This window comes from Calidris pugnax, unplaced genomic scaffold, assembly GCF_001431845.1.
Source record: "Calidris pugnax isolate Ruff unplaced genomic scaffold, ASM143184v1 scaffold102, whole genome shotgun sequence".
Lineage (NCBI taxonomy): Eukaryota > Metazoa > Chordata > Aves > Charadriiformes > Scolopacidae > Calidris > Calidris pugnax.
The window spans coordinates 4,052,135-4,072,248 of NW_015090846.1; the positions used below are offsets into that span (position 1 = coordinate 4,052,135).

A 20,114-nucleotide genomic window follows, 5' to 3' on the forward strand; every position below is an offset into this window, starting at 1 on the left:
TTTCAAACAACCCTCCAGAACCAGGAGATTTGCATTACTGAAATAAAAGATAAGATTTTCATTCAGTCTTTTGATTCTGAAAAGGAGAGGGTTAAGAAAAGCCTTCTGTAGTAACACTGTAAGAGGTAAGTGAAATTTGCAACCAAGCTGTTCATAAAAACACAGCAGCATTCTAATAGAAAATCTGCATCGGGCTTGAAACATTGACATTTTATTTTGCTCACCACGCAAACACAAAGAGCACCTGGCATGCCAAGAAGCCCACATCCCTGTTCCTTCCACGTTAAAGATTCTTCAGTATTTAAAGCGAAAATGAACCTTGCATGTTGTGGGCTTATCCTGAGGCACGGGGTAATTTGGATTCAGACAATCTGGGTAGGGATACAGATTTTATCTCAAGTTTCCAAGTCAAACCTATTTCTATTTATGACCCACACTTCAATTCATTTATGACTCTGGTTGCTGTGACAGTGGCACAGCACAGAGTAAACACGCAACCTGTTTGCATAAGCTTAACAATTCATCTGAGGAGCTCAAAGCAGCCAAGAACATATCACTGGTAAACATTACATCACCTGTACTGTAAAAGACAGACAGGAGAGTTACAATAAGGAAGTAGCAGTGAAATGGGTACACCTGGAACAAGAATTGTTTCCCTACTTAAAAGTGAAAGCTTTTTTTCATGGGCTTGTCTCCCCCCGTGGCAAAAGAGAAATCGAGCCTGCACCCCCATACAAGGAGAAGCTGAGATGGAGGGGGCACAGGTGATGCTGCTGGAGGTCCCAGAGAACTGACCAGGTGGGGAAGCTTTTCTTCTTCTGTAACTATGGGTCTGATCCTGTTGGTTCAGTGAAGGAGCAGCAGGGACAAGACTGGCCATAACCCAGGCTCCGGACTTCAGGCTTGGAATGGGAATTGCTCCCCAGTCCTTCTCCTTCCTGACATAAGTCCTCTTCAGTCCTACCTCTTCCCCAGTACACGCATGACTTCATGCTAACAGACTGATTGACAAGGTGTTGGTAGTGACATTTTCCTTCCTCAGATACGGTAGAATAAGTAAATGTATGCAGAGAAGCTATTTCAGGAATAAAGGCAGATGTCAGATTTGGGAGGCTTCCGAAAATAGGCCCAGGGAGGATTCAAAAGGAAGATGCAGTTAGGAACAACATACACACCCCCCCCTTTCCCTTTCGGTGACCCCCTATTTAAATCTTTGTATTAGGACTCAGGCATGTTTTGAGAGGTACAGCCAGACCTGAAATGCAGCAGAGCTGAGCAGCAGATGCCCTGGTACCACACTGAAAACGTTATGATGCTGTTAGATTATTTACAAGGTGTACTGACCTCAGCAGTGACCCAGCCAACCAGCCCTGGTGGCAAAACACTTTGCAAACGCTTAAATCCCTATGGACTTCGACAGTATAGAAACACATTTCCAGGACAGCCTCTGGAGGAAGTCTGCTTCCACTGCCTTTCTCTGGTAGACTCTGATACTTTCTTCAGCTGGCACCTATTAAATGGAGCACAGGTTTTAAATTTTTCTTTGATTAACAAATGGTGACTGTTACCATCTATTTCCTAAGCTTCTTCAGGTGAGGGAGACCCCAGCTGCACAGAACTGGAAGAGAAACACAGGAGCCATCTGGACAATTTGAGGCAAACCTCCCTGCTACTGACTCACAAACTGAAGGTAAGTTATGAAGCAAATTATGAAACAAGCAAAAAGCAATTCCAGTTCTGCTATCCCAGGAAAAAAAAAGGTGCTAGCTATTCTGGAAGCAAGTGTGTTTAGGCTGTAATCAGTTGGCATCAGCTGACTCTGCAGCAGGTTTATAAACCCCATGTAGGTGTAAAGGAGAGGTGCCAGACTTAATTTGCTATTTGGCAGGCAAGAATGCATCCCTGTGCTGCAGCCAAAGAAAGTGTTTATAGTGCCTTCTGACTCTTCTGCCTCTGCAAGATGCAACAGGAGTTGGCTGTTACCTGTGCTGTGTTCTGTTGCAGTTTGCTGCCCTTTGCCCCCAGCTCTGAGCAATCAGGTGACTTGGTTAAAAATCTCATTTATGGCATGTTGTTTCCTAACACAGGTCCATCAGCTCCAGCAGAAGCAGCAGCTTACGGTGCTGAGGGAGAAAGCAAAACTAGAAGTTCAAGAAAGCCAGAGGTTTTTGAGTGACCTGCTTCAGCACAATCCAGAGGTAAGTTACTGTTTCAGATCCTGTGCTACTGCTTCTGGGTTCGGCAGAATGTTCCTCCAATCTCCACTGGTTGTTTCTTTTTTTCTCACTTAGAGTCCCTTAATCAAAAGAGGTTTTTTTAACTGATAAAAATTGTAGATCCAGGTAACTTTTTGGAAGTGCCCATGGCTCTCGGGTAATGGAATCCCTCAGGCAGTCATTTGGACTGTTGACCTGAAATCACCTAGGTATTGAAGCTTTTGGTGTCGATGGCTGGCTTCCCTGTAAAATCAAGAGAAGGGTTTTTAAGTCCTCAAGAGATAATTACTGTGATACTTGCTCAGGCGTTAGAGTCTAGTGAGATGCTGATCTTAACCAAAAAGTATCCTTCCAAAGATAAAAAGTTAGCATGCTGTTTATTTGCAGCCTCAGATTCTGAAGTCAGGTAGGAACTGATGGACTTCAGTGTCTATTTGTTAGAATAATTTAGCCCCACATGTATAAACACAGGCTCAGACTTCATGTGTCATTCCAAGCTCTCATTATGTTGTTGGGAGTAATTGCTTTTGAGGATACTTTAGCTCAATTAATGTGTCTCAATATGTTTGAACAGCTCAGACAGAAGTGATCTCTGTATGTTTCTTTTTTTAAAGCCTTTAGGAGGAACACAACACCCTACCTCCCATGAAAGCAGCTCTAAATACACAACAGTTTGTGGGTTGTTATGCTACCTTACATCCATATGCCCACAGTTATTTCACTGTGAGTAGTATCCAGCTCATCAATTAATCCAACTCTTTGGGAGTTATTGGCATATGAAAAGCATTATCTACAAGGAAGATGTTTTCCAAGAGAATGAGGGAAGAAGGCTTAAAAGTTCTGCCTTTTGAATAGATCATTCAGGTCTACAGACAATTTCTGTGTTTGCAGGAGTGCAGTAGCTCCAAAGGCTGTTATTTTTCCGTGCCAAGGTTGGACCACGTAGAGCAAATGTGGAGAGGATCCCAATCAGAAGGTGACGGTGCAGCTGCCAGGTATGGAAGGCAGTATACAATGAGGCACCCCTGTGGTTTGACTATATAAATGACTTGGGGCTCTAGAGTATTTGCACTGTACATGTTTTCTAAGAGGGATGTTCATTTCAGGTCGTTTAAGAAGAGTTAACATGGCTGCCATGATATCTTTAAGACTATTTAATTTTACTCATTCAAATCTCTGCTGTGAAGCATCCACCTTTGCAATACAGTCTTTCTACTCTGATTTATGCTAAAACCATAGCATAAACACCTCTGGATGTTGTGGGTGATCCTGCCTTTTTTTTTTTTTTTTTTATAAGTGTAAATATATTTTCTCCAAACTTTACTTTTTTTCCTAACACTTTGCCGGCTGCAACTCACCGCACTCTATAGTAGGATTTGGGGATGGGCTCTTTTAGCAAATCTGTTCAAACAAAGACCATACTTTCAGTTTTACCATAGTAGGTCTGATAAGTACAAAAAATGGCTCTAGAGTATTTGCACTGTACATGTTTTCTAAGAGGGATGTTCATTTCAGGTCGTTTAAGAAGAGTTAACATGGCTGCCATGATATCTTTAAGACTATTTAATTTTACTCATTCAAATCTCTGCTGTGAAGCATCCACCTTTGCAATACAGTCTTTCTACTCTGATTTATGCTAAAACCATAGCATAAACACCTCTGGATGGTTTTGGGGGTTCCTCCTTTTTTTTTTTTTTTTTTTAAGATGGTAGAAGCCCCTTTGAAACTTGTGGGGGAAACATAAATTTTCCTCATTTTGCTTTACCACCATACACCTTGGTATGAACGGGAATATTGTATGTGCACATTTTTATGGTCTTTTAAAGAGGCATAGATTAGACTTGAGAATTGCTTCTAGACTGTTATGGATACAATTACCAGGAAGGCACATTTGAACAGGTAAAATTTCCAATATTGCATAAAAGTGAGGGCCAGGCTGGTCTGAAAAAGACTCAGCCTCCGCAGAGGACTTTGCTATGAAAGCTAGGAATTGAAATAGTATCTCTGGACTGCAATAAGAACATATTTCCTTTCTTTCTTACCATCAGTAATCAAGAAACACGTTCACTGAAACAATCTGCACTGAAGACAGAAAGAGATTACAGTCCAGTGGATCTCAAAACAGTGGGAGAAAGAAAACCCCTGGGAGGAAGGGGTTCGTATTGCTCAGGGCTTCGAGAAGGTGAGCACTAAGTTAAAGAATTTGGTAGTATTGGGAAAACACCTCTAATTTCTAGGACAGTGTGAGAAATGGCACAGCATCCAGGGGCTGGAACACGCAATCACAAATTTCACTAATTTTCTAACAGATTTTGAAAATGTTGACCTAAATGCTTATATTCATTATGCATATTTAAACCATAGCAATCTCCCTTTGTACTCCTGACCCTCTTACAGACAATAATCTTGGGAGTTGAGAGTTTTTTACCCTATTTATAGGCTTTTTTTTTTTCTTTTTGCCCTTTTACCATGATCTCACTTAAAACTGAGGATAATGTTCATAACTTGCTCCTGTAAGTGGATAGCTGTGGGGGTGATTCTCCTCAGGCTCCTGCTGAGGGCTGGGCTGCTAAGCCTTTGGAAAGGCACCTGAATTCAAGAACGGACACTAACTCATCTACTACGGCAACCATTTTGGGGAGGTCTTTTTCCCCTTCTATTACAGAGAAATATTTTACTTACAGTGACTTAAAATCTTCTCCTTAGGATCCCTGCAGGCAGAGCATGGGAAGCCAGTGCATGACCATGAAACGTTGAATCTGCTGTCACCTCCAGTGAATCTGCCCCACGGGGAAACTTGTGCAGGGGACAGCTCTGGAGACAGCAGTGAACAGACCAGCTCCAACAGCCAGGTAGCATCAGTTCTTCTACCAGTGTGGGGGGTTTTTTTGGGGTGTGGTTGTTGGTTTGGTTTTCTTTGGTTTTTAGTCCTGATGTTGAACTCATCACCCACACAACACTTTGATAAACATGATGCTCTGCTCTGTCCCCAGTGGAGTGAAGTTGGCCAGCACTATGGAGGCTCCAGCACCTTCTGCTGCTTCAGCTTGGCCATGGTGGAGCAGTGTCTGAGGGGAGAAGAGCTGCGAGCTCGACACCAGGCTGCCCTCCTCAAGCTCCGCAAAAAAGCTCTCCAGGAGAAAGCCAGGGCCGAGCTGGCCTGGCTGGACCACCAGAAACGGTGAGGGGGACATGTTGTGGGCAGGACACCACAAGCCTGCTCTGACTGGGACAGGTCCTTCAGCAGGAGGTGGAGGTGCAGCTGCCTGCTCAAAGGAAGAAAACCTGTCCCTTCTCAGGAGAAGCAAATATAAAATCCTTCTCTTTACAGAGTAAGCAGAAGGAGAGGAATCTGCCCAGTTCTATTTTCCCCAGAGCATGGTCAAGCTCCCTAGTGCAGCCTCCTTCAGGTGTGGTGCGAGCCCCTCCTCAGTGCTGACTGGGCTGAGGTGCTGTTGAGGACAGAGTGAGCCCCCAGTGCAAGGTGTCCCTCGGTGCTGACTGGCCTGGGGCACCATGAGGTTCAGTTTGAGCCCCCCCAGTGCATGGCGTCCCTCACCAGCTGGTGCTGTGTACTGAGTGCTCAGGAAAGTCCATCTGCCTCAGTAGAGGTCCAGGCGAGATGCCCCCAGGGTACTGAGATGTCCTCCAAGTCTAGCAGAACTTTCTGCAGAGCCTTCCATAGCTACTGCTGCCTCTACAGCTTCTGTTTCCTAAAGAGCATTAAATTCACAGCATTTAATTATCTGATTGCGATCCCCATCCTTCTCTGGTCTCCAGCTGTCTGGAAAACCTGCAAGATGGTGAAGGAGCCTCTGCCATGGCTGCAAAGCAGTGCCAGATCCTAACGGAGCTGAAACAGGAGCAGGTAATTCTGCAGCAAGAGGAACTGGATTTCATCTTACAAACACTGGGAGGATGCAACGTTGGGAGGCAGCTGGAGCAAGTCATGTTTTGTTTTTTAAAAAAGTCACTGATGTCATTTCACATGCATTCTTCTGTTTTGCTTCCTACATTCAGTGGGGTGGGGTTTGTGCCAAAGCCTGCAAATGTAAGAGAAAAGAAAACATCTTTGTTCTTTTTTTTTTTTTATGCTGCTGCACTGTTACTGTGGAGCTTTCTATTTCTGTCATAATAAGCAGGTCATATAATGTAGGTTTCCAATGATTTATGCAGATTTATCCTTCTGATGTTGAAATATGTTAAGTTAATCTGACAGCTAATTTTATAGCCTCAGTTCCCCTACTACTGAGAGGAATGCTGGGCTCATAATTACACTTGGTAATCAGAAAATTTCTATCCTACTCCTTATGTAGTACAAGCCTCTCTGTTACTTCAAGGAATTGCGGTGCAAACCACAAGCATCCTGTAGTTTTGAATGACCTGAAGGTAATTTATTTCCAAAGGTCTCAGCTCTCAGAGACACCCCATCAGGCAGTGAAATATCCCCCTTACTTGTCATTAGTTCTCACAGGTAACCCCCAGTCAGTGTCAGTGAAAAATAAAACTGCAAAAAGTTTGACAAAAACTCAACAAAACATGCATATTGAATTTTAAGGATGTTTTTGGAGTAGTATTGCTGTATGTTAAGAAAGACTACACACAATTTTAAGTAGGTCTCTTTTCTGTTACCCTAACACTTTTATTCTCCTATCTTTTTCTGCTTTGCATAGGCAGAAATCCAGCACCTGCAAAACATCTACAGGGCAGCCCATCAAGAAAGAAAGCTTTTGTTAAAGCAGCAAAGAGAAATCTTAATGATGCGTCATTCAACAGCACAACTCCAGGAAAAGCTGCATAATTTGGCTGGGAAGCCAGAGGTTATTAAATCAGAGTCACTGGATGTCTCGGTGGGTTTTTTGAGTCAATAATAACTAAAGGCAGAGCTGGTGCTACAGCTAAGGAACCCAGGTGAAACCTATGTATTATCATTTCTTTCTAGCTTACAAGGAGCCCAGCAACTGAAGAAGGAATAAAGCTGAAGACAGTGAGACTTATTTCTAGCCCGAAGCTGAACTCCTCAGCAGAGCCTACAGCCCACCCAGAGAGGCCTGATCTGTCAGGAAATAGAGAGAGTGGTGTCCAGCTAAGGAATAAACAAAGCAAGAAATATGAGGGGTAAGTAAAATCCTTTTCACAGTAACAGCTGAAGAACCAGTCCAGTGGAGAAGATGGAAGCAGTTATGTCCTAGGTAATTGTGTGAGCTTTAAATGCTCCCAAAAGGGAGTTTTAGAACAATAAATTTCGACAACCTCTGTATTCAAGCAGTTGATGCATCAAGATCACTGCTTATCACTCTGACTGGTATTGCCTTGCTGTTTATTTGTGTGTCCTCCATATATCCAACCAACCATCTCATGTCCAAAACAGTCAGTTCCTCAAGGCAGGGACCAGCTTTTAACTACAAACTCAAAACACTTTGGAACTATCTATTAATTAAACTTCAAAATACCCATACAGAATGAGTGGAAATGTATTGATTTAATTGGTGAAATTCCCTCCTTTGTCCTCCTCTGGCTCTAATCCTATGTATCACTTAACCCCTCCGAGCAGGTTTGTGTTTCACTTAGCATTTAACCGCAGCAGGCGTTTGTACTACATGGGGCTTAATTTTATGCTTAAATGGAAGCCTAGAGGTGTGATGTAAAATGCCCACAGCCAGAAGTAATTCAGGAGCTCAGTCAGACTGTTCTGAGAGAGCACTGGCCTCCAGTTCCCCAGGAGCTCTATCCCCAGCAGCCCCATTTGATTCCAGCTGAGCAGCGCAGATGAGGACCCAGCAGTATCCACACTGCTCAGAACAGCAGCCTTCCAAAGCAAGCTCACATGAATAAATATCTAGTTTGCTTCAGGGGAAAAAAAAAAGCTCAACCAATTGCATTTAAAGACAAATATGTATCTATATGAATTAAAAACACCCTTTCATTCAGTCTTACCCAGACCTTTAGCAGACTGGCGAGTCAGATTTGTGCATTTACTTAAGTTCCCACAGGGAAAGGCTTTCAAATAAATCCTTGCATGGACCTGATCTATAATTCATGGTGTTATTGATTACAAGTCACAGAAATCTTTAAAAGGCTTCTTGGCTGGGCTTTCACTTCTTATTACTGACAAGCCTGCTCATAGGAGAACAGTGAATATTAACGTCAGTCTAGAGCAGACAGGGCCTGGTGGAACTGGTGATGCCCCCGTCCCTGGCTGCTGCCCCATGGTGTGTGGGGCTTTCCCCTGCAGGAGTGCAGGCTGGTAATTAACACTTTCTATCCACCAGTGCAGGTATGTTCCTATTTTATACTGATCTGGAAGATAGTTAATAAGCAGGGCTGTAAGGAAGGGGTGAGAAATACTTTTAAACATGAAAGCAAACTGAAATAACGAATAAATTACCAATGTGCAGGGAAAAAAAAGCTGCTGGCTTGTGATTTTGTTAATGGATGTTAAATAATAGAAACCAGGAATACAGAAACATCTAATTATTATAAATAGAAAAGCTTTTAGCTAAGAATTGGGACTGTATCTTCTGAATTGGGACACTTATTTTGAAATCTATAGCATTAGCAGTGTTGAATACTCTATAGGCCTACTTTTTTCGTGTTAAAAAAATTGAATACAGATTTAGCTTCTAGACACTGTCATATTGATAGTTTTAATTCATTTGAGAATAAGTTTAACTTCTTAGACTGTTAATGGAGTAAAAAAAATAACCCACAAACCCAATAAAACCAAACCAAAAACTCCACACACAGATCACTGTTTACTTAACTCTGTATTCTATAACTCATATCACTAATGGAAAAGTCTGAGTATGAATTGTTTCCTCATGCTTTTGCAGTAAGGAGACTGTTTAGAAAGTTCAAAGTCACTATCACAATCGGTATTTGATGTCCCAAATGTCCATGAAGTTGTGATTCTATGTTTAAAGTGGAAAATTCAAAGAGATCTGTTGGAATCTGATAAAGTATCATTGACTGGAAATGGGGGAGGCAGACAGGTTCAGATTCTGACCCTAGTTTTGCCTTTTCAGTGCTGATGATTTCTTCAGTCTCCTATTCTTGTCTGTGATTTTTACAAACCTGATTTTTATAAAATACAGTATCAAGTGAGGAGGAGGGGAATAGGGAAATAAATACACTATTTGCAGTGCTTCTGGCTTTACTGATTTGCTGGCTTATAAACATATGTGCACGTGAGCACTCTACAGGTACTATCAAGCACCACCAGAAGCATTTAATTCATACCTTTATTGACTTCATATAGATTTGCAACGATTAACTTGGGAACACAAAACCAACTCCCAGTCACTAATTCCTTGTCTAACTGTTTACAGCTTTTCTACTGAGGAGAGAACGCTGGTACAATACCAGAAACGGGCAGAGGAGTCCCCAGGTTTGGAGCGGTCCCTTGATGTGCAAGGTCCTGATGCATCTGAAACCGAAGCCGGGGAAGTCTGTGGTGCTACCAGCCAAACCACAGGCTTGGTCTTTATGATTAAAGATTGCATAAACGCAGGTACCTAATAAAAATTTCTGTAGCAAACCATGTTTGTGACCGCTTTGTCAAACTGAATGGCTTAGGACAAAAATAGAATTCTCTGCTGCTCTTTGAAGCAGCTCAAATGATCTTTTAAAGGAAGAGGACTGTCAAGCTAACTAGGCCATGAGGGAGAACTTGTGATGTTGATCTATTCCTCAGTTACCTCCAGCATGAGTTTTGGTACCAGGATCTGTTCAAGATTAGCAAGAAGAAGGCGTAACAAGGGTGTAAGATGTTTTGTTGAGGTGGCAGCTATGGATGGATGAGGAAAGAGAAAGAGTGTAGAAATTTCTGGAAGTGGGCTTTAGAGTTGCTACCATGTAGCTGGATATGTAAGGTGATGATTGGATAAACAAGGTCATTGGTCCTTTTGGCTTCTTTTGGTGTGACGAGGAATGTGTAGGGTAAAATTAAGTTACTCAAACCATAAATATTTTTAAGCCTTTTTGATTGAGCTAAAAAAAAAAAAGCTATAGCTAAGTTATTCATGAGGAAAAAAACGCAGTATTGGAAACATTGTAACTTAATGTTGTACCTTTCAGAGCTTAATGCTCAGGATCATGTTTTATTACCTCTGGAACATGCAAATTCAGCTAGAATGGATGAGCCTATATCCACGCCCATTACAAGCCAAGGCAGAAGGCACGTATTTCTGGTAAGGATCACCTCTAGAATTCTGTTTCTGCCTACAGGTTATATTTGCCTTAAGATAGGACCAGCACAAGGCTCATTTGGCAGCTATGAACATCAAGTACAAATTGGTCTTGTGTGTTGATTATGTGCACTTCAGCTAAAGACTAAATTTTAACATGGGCTGGTTTCCTGCCCCTTCTGGTTTCTCTATGTTGTTAACTGGTGATAACGTTTCTAAGCCAAGTCCTGTGGGTAAGTGCTGTGCTGCTCCAGGAGAAACTAAACTTGTCCCTGGAGCAGTAAAATGTTATTTGCCCACAGCAGCTGCAGAGACTGGTCCCTTTCCTACTTCCTACATCAGTGACACAGCCCCAGTGTGGGTATTTATATGCCCAGGAGTCAATATGCACTTATAAATCTTAATGTGAACATGTACATTTAATCTCTGATCTTAAAACTATTTTTGTGCCAGTCCTTTTCTCTTAAGATGTTAACTCTTTCTCTTAAATATTTACATTCTAGGAACCTATGCTGAAGGAAAAGGCATTTATTTCAAACCCAAAGACAGATCCTAAAGACAATGGAGATATTAATCCATGCGCCAGCAAGTTCACAGTGAAAGGCTTGGGGATGCTTTCTACTTGGTGTAACTTATGCCTGGTTCAGGCAGAAAATACTCTTCAAGGAACTGGTAAATCATATTTAATGTTATTATGTCCAATCTGTTTCAACCACTTCAATCAAACTTTAATCCAGACAGAAAGAGAGACAATATTCTCATTTATTACCTAAGTGTCTTGCTCACTATGCCCAAAATATAAATCACTGCTAGGCAAGATGGGGGAGATCTCTCAAAGGTTTATTATGAGATATGATTATACTGCTTCCTCAGAACAAAATCATAACTTATTCTGCTTGTGTCATTAACAATTTACTCTCTTTTGAGGCATTTTTAAAATAATTTAAGGGTGTTCTTTTTAAAAGGACATAGATCAGTTGAAGATAGACTTAGACAGGACATGCTGGAGTTATTTTTGTTTCCAGGTTTTATCCTCAGTTCATATTTCTTGCTCTCAGTAGGACGTATGAAAAATAAAACTGGCTGTTTATATATGAGCCAGTTATATCATTTATATCGTTCTGGGGATGCATAATCTCTGTATTATAAATATTTACATATTGTGGCAATATTTCATATTTGCATTATTGTTCTAATGAACTATCTTTCTGCGTTTACCCCTACATACCATAGGGAGGCTATAGATTTGTGTAATTAAGACAAGAGTAACAGTGGTCCTCAGGATAGAAGTTTGGCACAGACTGCATCTTAACTAGATTCTCAAGCCTAGCTTTCAGCACGTGGAGATCAAATTGTCTGAAATAAATCCTGTCCCTCAGGCAAAGAGTGTTTTTTCCAGGGACTTCAATGGGCCACAATTTCACCATTAGTGTTTGGACTTTATTTTTTATATTTGGCAAGGTGTCTTGTGCTGTCTCATAACCTAGAGTGTCAGTTCCTAGGCACTGCCATAAACTCCACTAGCAAGCCTTAAATTCCTGTAGTCATGGCTGCTTTGTGAGACTGAGATAAAGAACCACCCTGTATTTGCCATCTGTGTATTCCAGGTGATGCTACATCATCCTTAAAACACCAAGAGAAAGAATCTTTGAGAGTGGAGAAAGCATACAAGGAGCAGAGAAGTCATGAAATGCTGAGAGAAGAGCAGGACGTCTGCAGTCCATTTCAGGCATGTGGCAAGCTTATAATTTATCTTAACTGTGTTTTTTACTTAAGTGAAATTTCAACAGAAGAAATCAGTGCTATTGGCTGTCATGGAGATATTGTGCTTGGAACTCAGCTTGCAGGCAGAGAAGCTGAAGTTGTGTTGAGGTTTTGTTGTACTTTGTTAAAATATTGCCCTTAAGTCTGGGTAAGTCCATCAGCAATTCACTGTTTTCTTTAGGTTTCTTCTATATTCAGTGATTTCTGATCACACTCTCTGCAGGATGAAAAAAGGAAGAAAGACCTTTTTTCGGATGATGAAGATGAGAAAATAAGATCAGCAGTGACTTCAGATGAAGCTACATTAGTGAAAACAGAGTTAAGAAAAGAAAGCTCATCAGAAGAACACAGGTACTATGTCTGTCAAGGCCAGGACCTTCGGTCCTACTTTCTGATTCTCTCATTGATGTGTCAAACCTTGTTTTGTTTCTTTGATCCACATGATCATAGAAAGAGCAGGGAGACCTGAATGACCTTAGCCTGGTATTGTTTGTGTTGTATAAAAAAAAAACAAAACCCAAAACCAAACCAAACAAAAAAAAACAAACACAAAAAAACCCCAAACAAAACCACCACCAAAACAAACCCAACCAACAAAACAAAGACCAAAAAAGCCCTCCAACAACCCAAGTCCCAACAGAACAGAAAAACCTCGTTCTTTTTTTATAAAGGGTTTGATGTGATATTAGTCACATTCATCAAACATTGTCTGCCAAGTTTTCTTAGGCAATGTAATTCTTTGGAGTTAGTTGAAGGAGTGTTGATATCAGTTTCGGGGGTAAAAGTTGTCTTCAGGTGGCTTTGGGCTAGACAGAAAGCATCTGAAGTGGCAGTTAAAACAAGGCATATCATTTTGCATTGCGCTGCCTGTGGGCAGCAAATAGACCCCATGAAATTCAATGGTCTACTCAACTTTCTTGAATGACATGTACTATACACCTCATAATTCCGATTTAATCCAATTATGTTGTATTTGCAGGGTTAGCACAGACTCTGAGAGAAAATCAGAAATCAAACATGTAGATGAAAAAGAACCTTCTGAAATCCCTTTGTCAGAAGGTAAGAAATATCTTTTCCATGAGGCTTTCCATGGTTATTTAACATACAGCCTGAGCGTTAGCTCTTCCTGGGGTTAGTTCCTGGAGGATAAGAGCCTACTTCTTGTACCACACAGGGAAGCTTCTTATTGGGCTAAAATAATAGACACCTTAATGAAAATCCTGTATCCAAACTCTTCTGATCAACTACAATGGACACTATTAATTTGCTTGTTTGCTACATTACTGAGTTCCTCATCTTTATTTGATAAGGCTGACTTTTTTTCTTTAAATAATATTAAAAGTAGTACTAATCTTGACTGTGTATTTAATGCTATTGTCTTCTGAATGCAATTTGCAGCTGAAGATCAGTGGGCTTGAATCCTAAGTTACCTGTCAGCAGCCTCTTCTATAAATAAAAGGATTTTTCTGAAATGCGAATTTTCTTATTTTAATTTTTTTTTTTATTTAATGTTCCAGTTAAAGCAACAGAAGTACCTGTCCCTTATGAGATCCATCAGGTGGATGGCAATCAGTGTTTGAAGCATTTGGACCATGTTTGTCATGAAGCTTCTGATGAAGAACTAAATTTAAAAGCCTTTTCCGAAGGATTAGCTTCCCCTGAGACATCGTCCAAGTCAAACAACTTCTCTCTGAGGTATGAAAGTGCCAAATCAGACTCTTCACTCCCAGAATTTCAGAAAGTGTCTGCAGTTTGGATTGACATCTCGGAAAGCTTCATGTCAGACTCTGAATTAGAGCTGAAAAATGGAGAGGACACAGATGTCAGTATCCCAGAGGAGTTTGTCTATGACAATGGTGATGTGTTTCCAAATGTTTCGAAAGAGATGCTAAGGGCAATAAGAAATGGAAAGGAAATGTTGTCTACTGACAAACCAGATGAACATGAAGTGACCACAGGTGATGGCACTAAGACTTCATCACACTCCCAGAAATACCCTGGAGATGTTTCACATCATGGCTCTACTGATGATTTGTTTTCTTTCATTCCATCAGACAAAGCAAATGCCTCCAAAACAAAGTCAGCACATCCCTCCCAATCTGATAACTCTGCCGAGGGAATGGATGTGCCACTTCTGGATGCCTCAGAAAATGACAGTAGAAGCGAAATCTTTTCTCAGGAGATCACAAAACAGGGTAAAGATTCAGTTGCCAGCTCTCCATGCAGTGACGGTATACACTCAGCCAAGAGCCATGAACAGCAGAAACCTGGTTCTCCAACTAGCAGAGTGAAAAAGGATGGTGGAATTAACAGTTTATTTGTGGATCAAGATAGAGACCTAATGGGGTTTCTGCTAACAGGTTCTTCAAAATGTCTAGATGTGGTTACTGAGCGATTTAGTAGCACTCTTCCACCTCACAAAGATACTTCAAATGATAAATCATTCGCCTGTCTATCTACAAGAAACTTACCGGTTTCAGGAGGTGAAAATAATCATGTACAGCTTTTGAATGACAGACTCACATCCACTGCAATCAGTAAGGTTGTATCTCTGTCCACGTCCATGCCAGAAATTTCCAAGGAAGCCCATGCAGAAACCAATTCATTAGAGTCTTTGCAAAGGGTGGCCACAGGAAATCAAAATAACTCGACAACTGAAAGGCAAGCCATGGAGACAGTGAAGAGGGAACAGTTTTCTTCTGTCTCCTTAAAAAAACAATTGTTTCAAGTCGAGAACTGTTCTTCCAAAGGTGAAGATGATACAATTTTTATTAGTGATGAGGATGTCCCTCCAACTGATGAGGATGCCTTGTCAGAAATACTGTCTCCTGTTGATGAAGTATTGTCCTATGGAAGTGCTGACTTGCCATCCTCTAATAAAAAGGATTTGTCATCTCCAAGCGAAGATCTTCCTCCTCCCCCTTTAGGCACAGATGCAATGAAAAATGATGATCCTAGCTTCAGTATGGATGATTTCCCATCTCCACCAGAACAAATGACAGTCTCAGAGACTAGACAGTGTATGGATGAAGATATATCACTCAAAATGGATGCATTACCCCCATTACCTGATAACACTGTGCCTGAAGAATTTCCCCTGCTCAGTGGAGAGACAACTGATGCTTTTTCAACTCAGGATGGTAGTATCTCAGAACAATCTTTAGTTAAAGATATTTCCAGTGCAAAGGAGGGCTTGTTAGAATACCAAGAAGGAGAACACGAGACAGCTTTGCAGCATTTGGAGTTTCTGCCTGTGTCAAATACTATTTCTTCTGGTCAGGCCAGTAAAAGTCCTGACTTCATGATGAAACAATGCAAAACAAACTTAACGCTGCCCAAAGCTGAGGAGGACAGTGATGACCCGTTTCTGTCATTTGAAATAGGGGACAGAGTGTTAGTAAAGCAGACCCAACCTGGAACCCTAATGTTCAAAGGGCGGACTTGTTTTGATAGTGGCCATTGGGCTGGTGTTGCACTCGACAAAGCTGAAGGTGATAACGCTGGAACTTACAAAGGGGTGAAGTATTTTGAGTGCGCTCAGCGCTGTGGTATCTTTGTCAGACCTGGGGAGATTTCACACCTGCTGGGGGCTAATGAAAATGCTTCCAATTATACTGGGGATGAAGATTCTGACTCCTCCTGTGATGACAAATCCTTCAAAGGCGACTGCAAATCCTCTGAAGATGATAAGCAAGGAGGAGGGCTCACAGAGCAGAAAGCAGAAGACACAAACAGTGCAGGAGGATCAGAAGTGAAAGAAAACCAGTCTAGGTCACACCTTGCCTTGCTGTCTGGAAAAGGGCAGAAGCTTCTGTGTTCTGACCAGTGTAAGTGTAATGAATTCCTCTGTCACAATAACTTAACGTGCTTGGGATCAGATAAAGAAAAAACAGAACTAACACAAATAAAACAAAGGATACTTGCAGGTGTGCTTCCAATGAAAAGTAAGACCAGTAACACAGATGATGTAAGAACAAGCAAAAATATTTGTTGCTTGGTAGAGGATCAGAAAATAAACAAACTCACTGATGATATTGCAAGTGAACTTGCTAAAAAACTTCTGTTTGACACTTTAATTGCACTTTCTGAAACAGCTCAACACAAATATAAAAGTGCCTTTGAAAAAGACATGATGAATTATGGCAAAGGCCTAGGACAAGAAGACAATCAGAAACAGTTTCTCCTCAAAGAAAATTCAGTTGCTATCGTATCTGAACAATCAGCAAAGGTTTCTGATGTTTCACTGTGTGATTTAGATATGCTTAGTATTCATGGTTGTCACACAGTAGCAGAAAGAATTGTAACTAAATTTGTAGATGATGCAGTTAAAGAATATAAGAAGATTAAAAGAAAACATGGATCGAAAGCAGACAAGATATTTCACTCATCTTCAGAGACTTCTCCAACCACCTTCCCAGTAAGTAAAGTCAAAAAGTTTTTGTCTACTTCAGTTTTGGACCTGAAATTTGGTCTATCCAGGCAAGCATTTGCGTTGTCCAGGTGCTTTTTATCATCCATAAAAATTACATCATGTCAACAAATATTTCAAAATGTTAAAAACTTTCATAGATCTCCAAATTTGGAATTACTTCTAATTCCGAATTCTGCCAAATACAGTTAAAACAGGTACTTTTTATGACACATTAGTAAGTCTTTCAATGAGCCTGTAAGACGATGGTTTAAGTGTAACCTTAACCAGCTGCTAATAATTGCAATACTTCTAAAAATTGTGGAAAAAATATGGAGTACGTCACCTGGCTTTTCTTTTTCTCTCTACTGAAGTTCCTTGTAAAAATCCTCGATGCTGGTGTTTTTGGAAGCTCTGAAGACTTTGATCAGCCTAATTTTGACCAACATATGCTGGCGAGACAAACACAAAAGCAATGCTTGTACAAATTAGATCAGTGGCACTCAGCTCCTTGGAAGAAAACTGTGGAAGTTCCTCTTGTGATACCACATTACAGTTCACATGTAAAGAAATTGTCTGCACGTGCTGTAGAAGAATTATGGACCCCAGAAAACGTATATTCAAATTTCAGGAGAATCAGTGTGCCGAAGCACTTTGAATGTAATGATCTGCCAGGGAACGATTTGGAAACAGAAAGCAAGAGGATGTATAATCAGGTATTTTTAAAGCACTGTTATTAAACTTTTCCAGTGTTCTGTAGGCTGACTCATATTAGCTAGTACTTAATATTATTCTAGCTGCTAATGCTAAATATAGCTAAAAGAACACCGAAAGAGGTATTGCAAAATACTGCTGCTGGTAATTTACTGCAAAATAATTCTGCTAGAATAGATGTCTGCTGTGATAAAAGCCTTTGGCTAGAGCTCTTCAATCGTACGGCTCTGGACACCTAGCCCAGGGTCTGGTTTGAGTCTGTTCAGAAAAAGCCAAGCTTCTGGAAAGCTGCAGTCTAAAGAGTCCAACTCTCCTGTCTTGGATGTCCTGCTGAGTTTGGACAGATCTTCATGTTCTTCAGCATCCTGAAGCTATTGAGTTTCACAGACCTCTGTCTACACAAAGAGATTAAAGGGTCCCATGAGAGCCTCTTGTATAAGCCATCCATACTTAGTGAGTGTTCACACATTACTAGGAGTCCAGTATCTTCTGCTGTACAGGTTTAGATGCTCTTTGGGTAATGCTCATCGTGACATCAGCTATAGGAACATCACTGATGCAAGTGATGTTAGGAAATTTTGCACTGAGATGCAAACCCCTGCTGTCTCCAGCTTAGCATCCTTCAGAAGAACTAAGAAAACTCTTGAAAGGGTATCAGTGAGAGATTCACTTTATATCAGTACTGTGGTTTTGTTACAGGTTATATGTGATTTGACCCATGAGTTGCTATGTGCAGAATATCAAGTGGCTACAAATCCAAATACATTTCCGTGGATGAAAGAAAATTTGAGATCTTACTGTTCCGGACATCTTTGCAGAAGAACAGATGTCAATGAGGTCAAGGTATGTTCTGGAAATGTAAAGTGTAGAATAACAAGAGTCAGTGAAGAGAGCAGATATAGCTATGGCAAAATGAGAAAAATATTAAATATGGAAGGATTATGGTAGTGTAACTGTGGGGACTAGAGAAGGAAACAGCATTGCTCTAAAATGCTTGAATAAACACAGACTGAGCCAATTAGTCTAAATATTCCAAGTGTATGGAATTCTGTAGAGGAATGGGAATTGGGCTTCTAAATTCTCCTGGTTATGACTATCTTGGGTGTCACCTCTAAAGTAATGTTATATTTAAAATGTATTGGTTGGCCAGTATTGATCAGCTACTTATAGACCAATTCCCTTTGGGACGTTTCTACATTTAAAGCTGGATGTTCAAGCTGGCGCCTGTCACTCGTTTCCTACATTCACAGTGACAGAATTCCTAGGAGAACAATTCTTTTCAGACGTTTTTATTTTGTAGATGTTTGTTCAGGGTGAAATCATTAAAATAATGAACCTGGAAAAGAATGACTTAGAAATGAAAAGAAAATTCCATAATATGACCAAGTATGGAAACTGTAAAAGAGACAGAGTGGACCTTATTCTGGTAAGCAGACTTCCAAATGGAGATTTGTTTACTTTCGATTCTCATGCTTTTGTGAGAATCATGTTTACTTTAAAAAAAACCTACAGAACTTCAAGTTACCGGTTTCCTTTCCAGTACACTTGCAATAATTTCCAGTTCTTTTGAGTGGTTTAAATTAAATGAATTAACAATGCATATAAAGTTGTTGGATTAGATACAGTGTCTTAGTACATCTCAGAACAGAATCTGCTCTTATTCTTGAAGTAAGCATTGATATCCATGTTATATTTTAGATTCAGGAGCTCCACAAAGAAGAATATCAATGGACATACTATGACGACGATGAATTGACTGTGAAGATGAGAATGACTGAAGACATATTTGATAGCTTGATCCTTGATACAATCAGAGTTCTTAATAAGATTTATCGAAGAAAAGCCTGTAATTAGAAGTTTTTCCTAGAAGTCTCTATGGGAGGAATTTTAATCTCTGATGTTTTTTAGCAGGAAAAGCACCATTTAATAATTTTAACTCTGAACTTGTAACCAATATCAGTGTGGCCTTGGCTTAATTTATATGTTCATGTTTACAATGAATAAAAGGATGCAAACAGAGACTAATGAAGCTTTCTGAGATGTCAACCCAAACAGAGACAGGGCGCATTAGCTGTTGATTTTGTACTGTAAACTATTTTCATGTCCATTGTGGTACGTTTTAAGTTTCTGACTTTTACCATCATTGACTAATTAATCCATATAAGTTATTTGTTCTAAGATTAATGCTTTCTTGCTGTCAGTTTATAGCGGAATTTAACTCATTTTTTTTTCTCCTGGACTTATAGACAAATTGTTGGATACAATGACAAATCTATATACTGAAGCACTACAGTTTTTCAGTTTCTTGTTGCTACAGTTTTGAAGCAGCAGCAGGATTCTTGTATTTGGAATGAAAGCTATTAAAAATATAACTTTTATATGTGAATGAATAGATGAAGGACTCATTTCATCTCATACTGGTGCCTTATGTTACGCTATATGTTACACTTGAGGAAGATAACCATTATCTTTGCAATTAGGTTTGTGAGTGAAGCCTGAACCCTTGCAAGATACTATATACAGAAGGACATAGCTATAAAGTAAGTAGTGCTGATGAGAATAAACAGTGTATACATAGAACATGTCAGACATATTTAATATCCCCTACCATTCTGTGTTCAAAACCTTAGATTCTGGCACCCAGATATATTGACCTGTTCAGTCAGTGGCAAGACTTCAATATCAAGATTACTCTCCTTCAAGGTCTAATATTTTGTTTGCCTTGGTTTTGATCAATATTAACCTCCTGGGTCAATAAATCTTGATACTAGCCTCAAGAGGAGTCATTATCTTTCATAGAAAATGATTATTTCTCAGTTAAACCCT

General features: G+C 40.3%; 1 protein-coding gene across 1 annotated transcript in view; it reads left to right on the top strand.

Moving 5' to 3' along the window:
* LOC106888488 (centrosome-associated protein 350-like) overlaps nucleotides 1–19,285 on the top strand; it is a 41,598-nt gene extending 22,313 nt beyond the window's left edge. The window contains exons 13-30 of the mRNA XM_014942740.1: nucleotides 1,593–1,690; nucleotides 2,088–2,198; nucleotides 3,108–3,211; nucleotides 4,265–4,398; nucleotides 4,938–5,089; nucleotides 5,228–5,397; nucleotides 5,997–6,084; nucleotides 6,890–7,060; nucleotides 7,291–7,334; nucleotides 9,545–9,630; nucleotides 10,293–10,405; nucleotides 10,906–10,964; nucleotides 13,679–14,391; nucleotides 14,923–16,583; nucleotides 16,949–17,290; nucleotides 17,988–18,131; nucleotides 18,589–18,714; nucleotides 18,987–19,285. Coding sequence (XP_014798226.1) covers nucleotides 1,593–1,690; nucleotides 2,088–2,198; nucleotides 3,108–3,211; nucleotides 4,265–4,398; nucleotides 4,938–5,089; nucleotides 5,228–5,397; nucleotides 5,997–6,084; nucleotides 6,890–7,060; nucleotides 7,291–7,334; nucleotides 9,545–9,630; nucleotides 10,293–10,405; nucleotides 10,906–10,964; nucleotides 13,679–14,391; nucleotides 14,923–16,583; nucleotides 16,949–17,290; nucleotides 17,988–18,131; nucleotides 18,589–18,714; nucleotides 18,987–19,142 — 4,472 coding nt within the window. The 3' untranslated portion in view covers nucleotides 19,143–19,285. The remainder of the gene's footprint in view (nucleotides 1–1,592; nucleotides 1,691–2,087; nucleotides 2,199–3,107; nucleotides 3,212–4,264; nucleotides 4,399–4,937; nucleotides 5,090–5,227; nucleotides 5,398–5,996; nucleotides 6,085–6,889; nucleotides 7,061–7,290; nucleotides 7,335–9,544; nucleotides 9,631–10,292; nucleotides 10,406–10,905; nucleotides 10,965–13,678; nucleotides 14,392–14,922; nucleotides 16,584–16,948; nucleotides 17,291–17,987; nucleotides 18,132–18,588; nucleotides 18,715–18,986) is intronic.
* The last annotated feature ends 829 nt before the right edge of the window (nucleotides 19,286–20,114 follow it).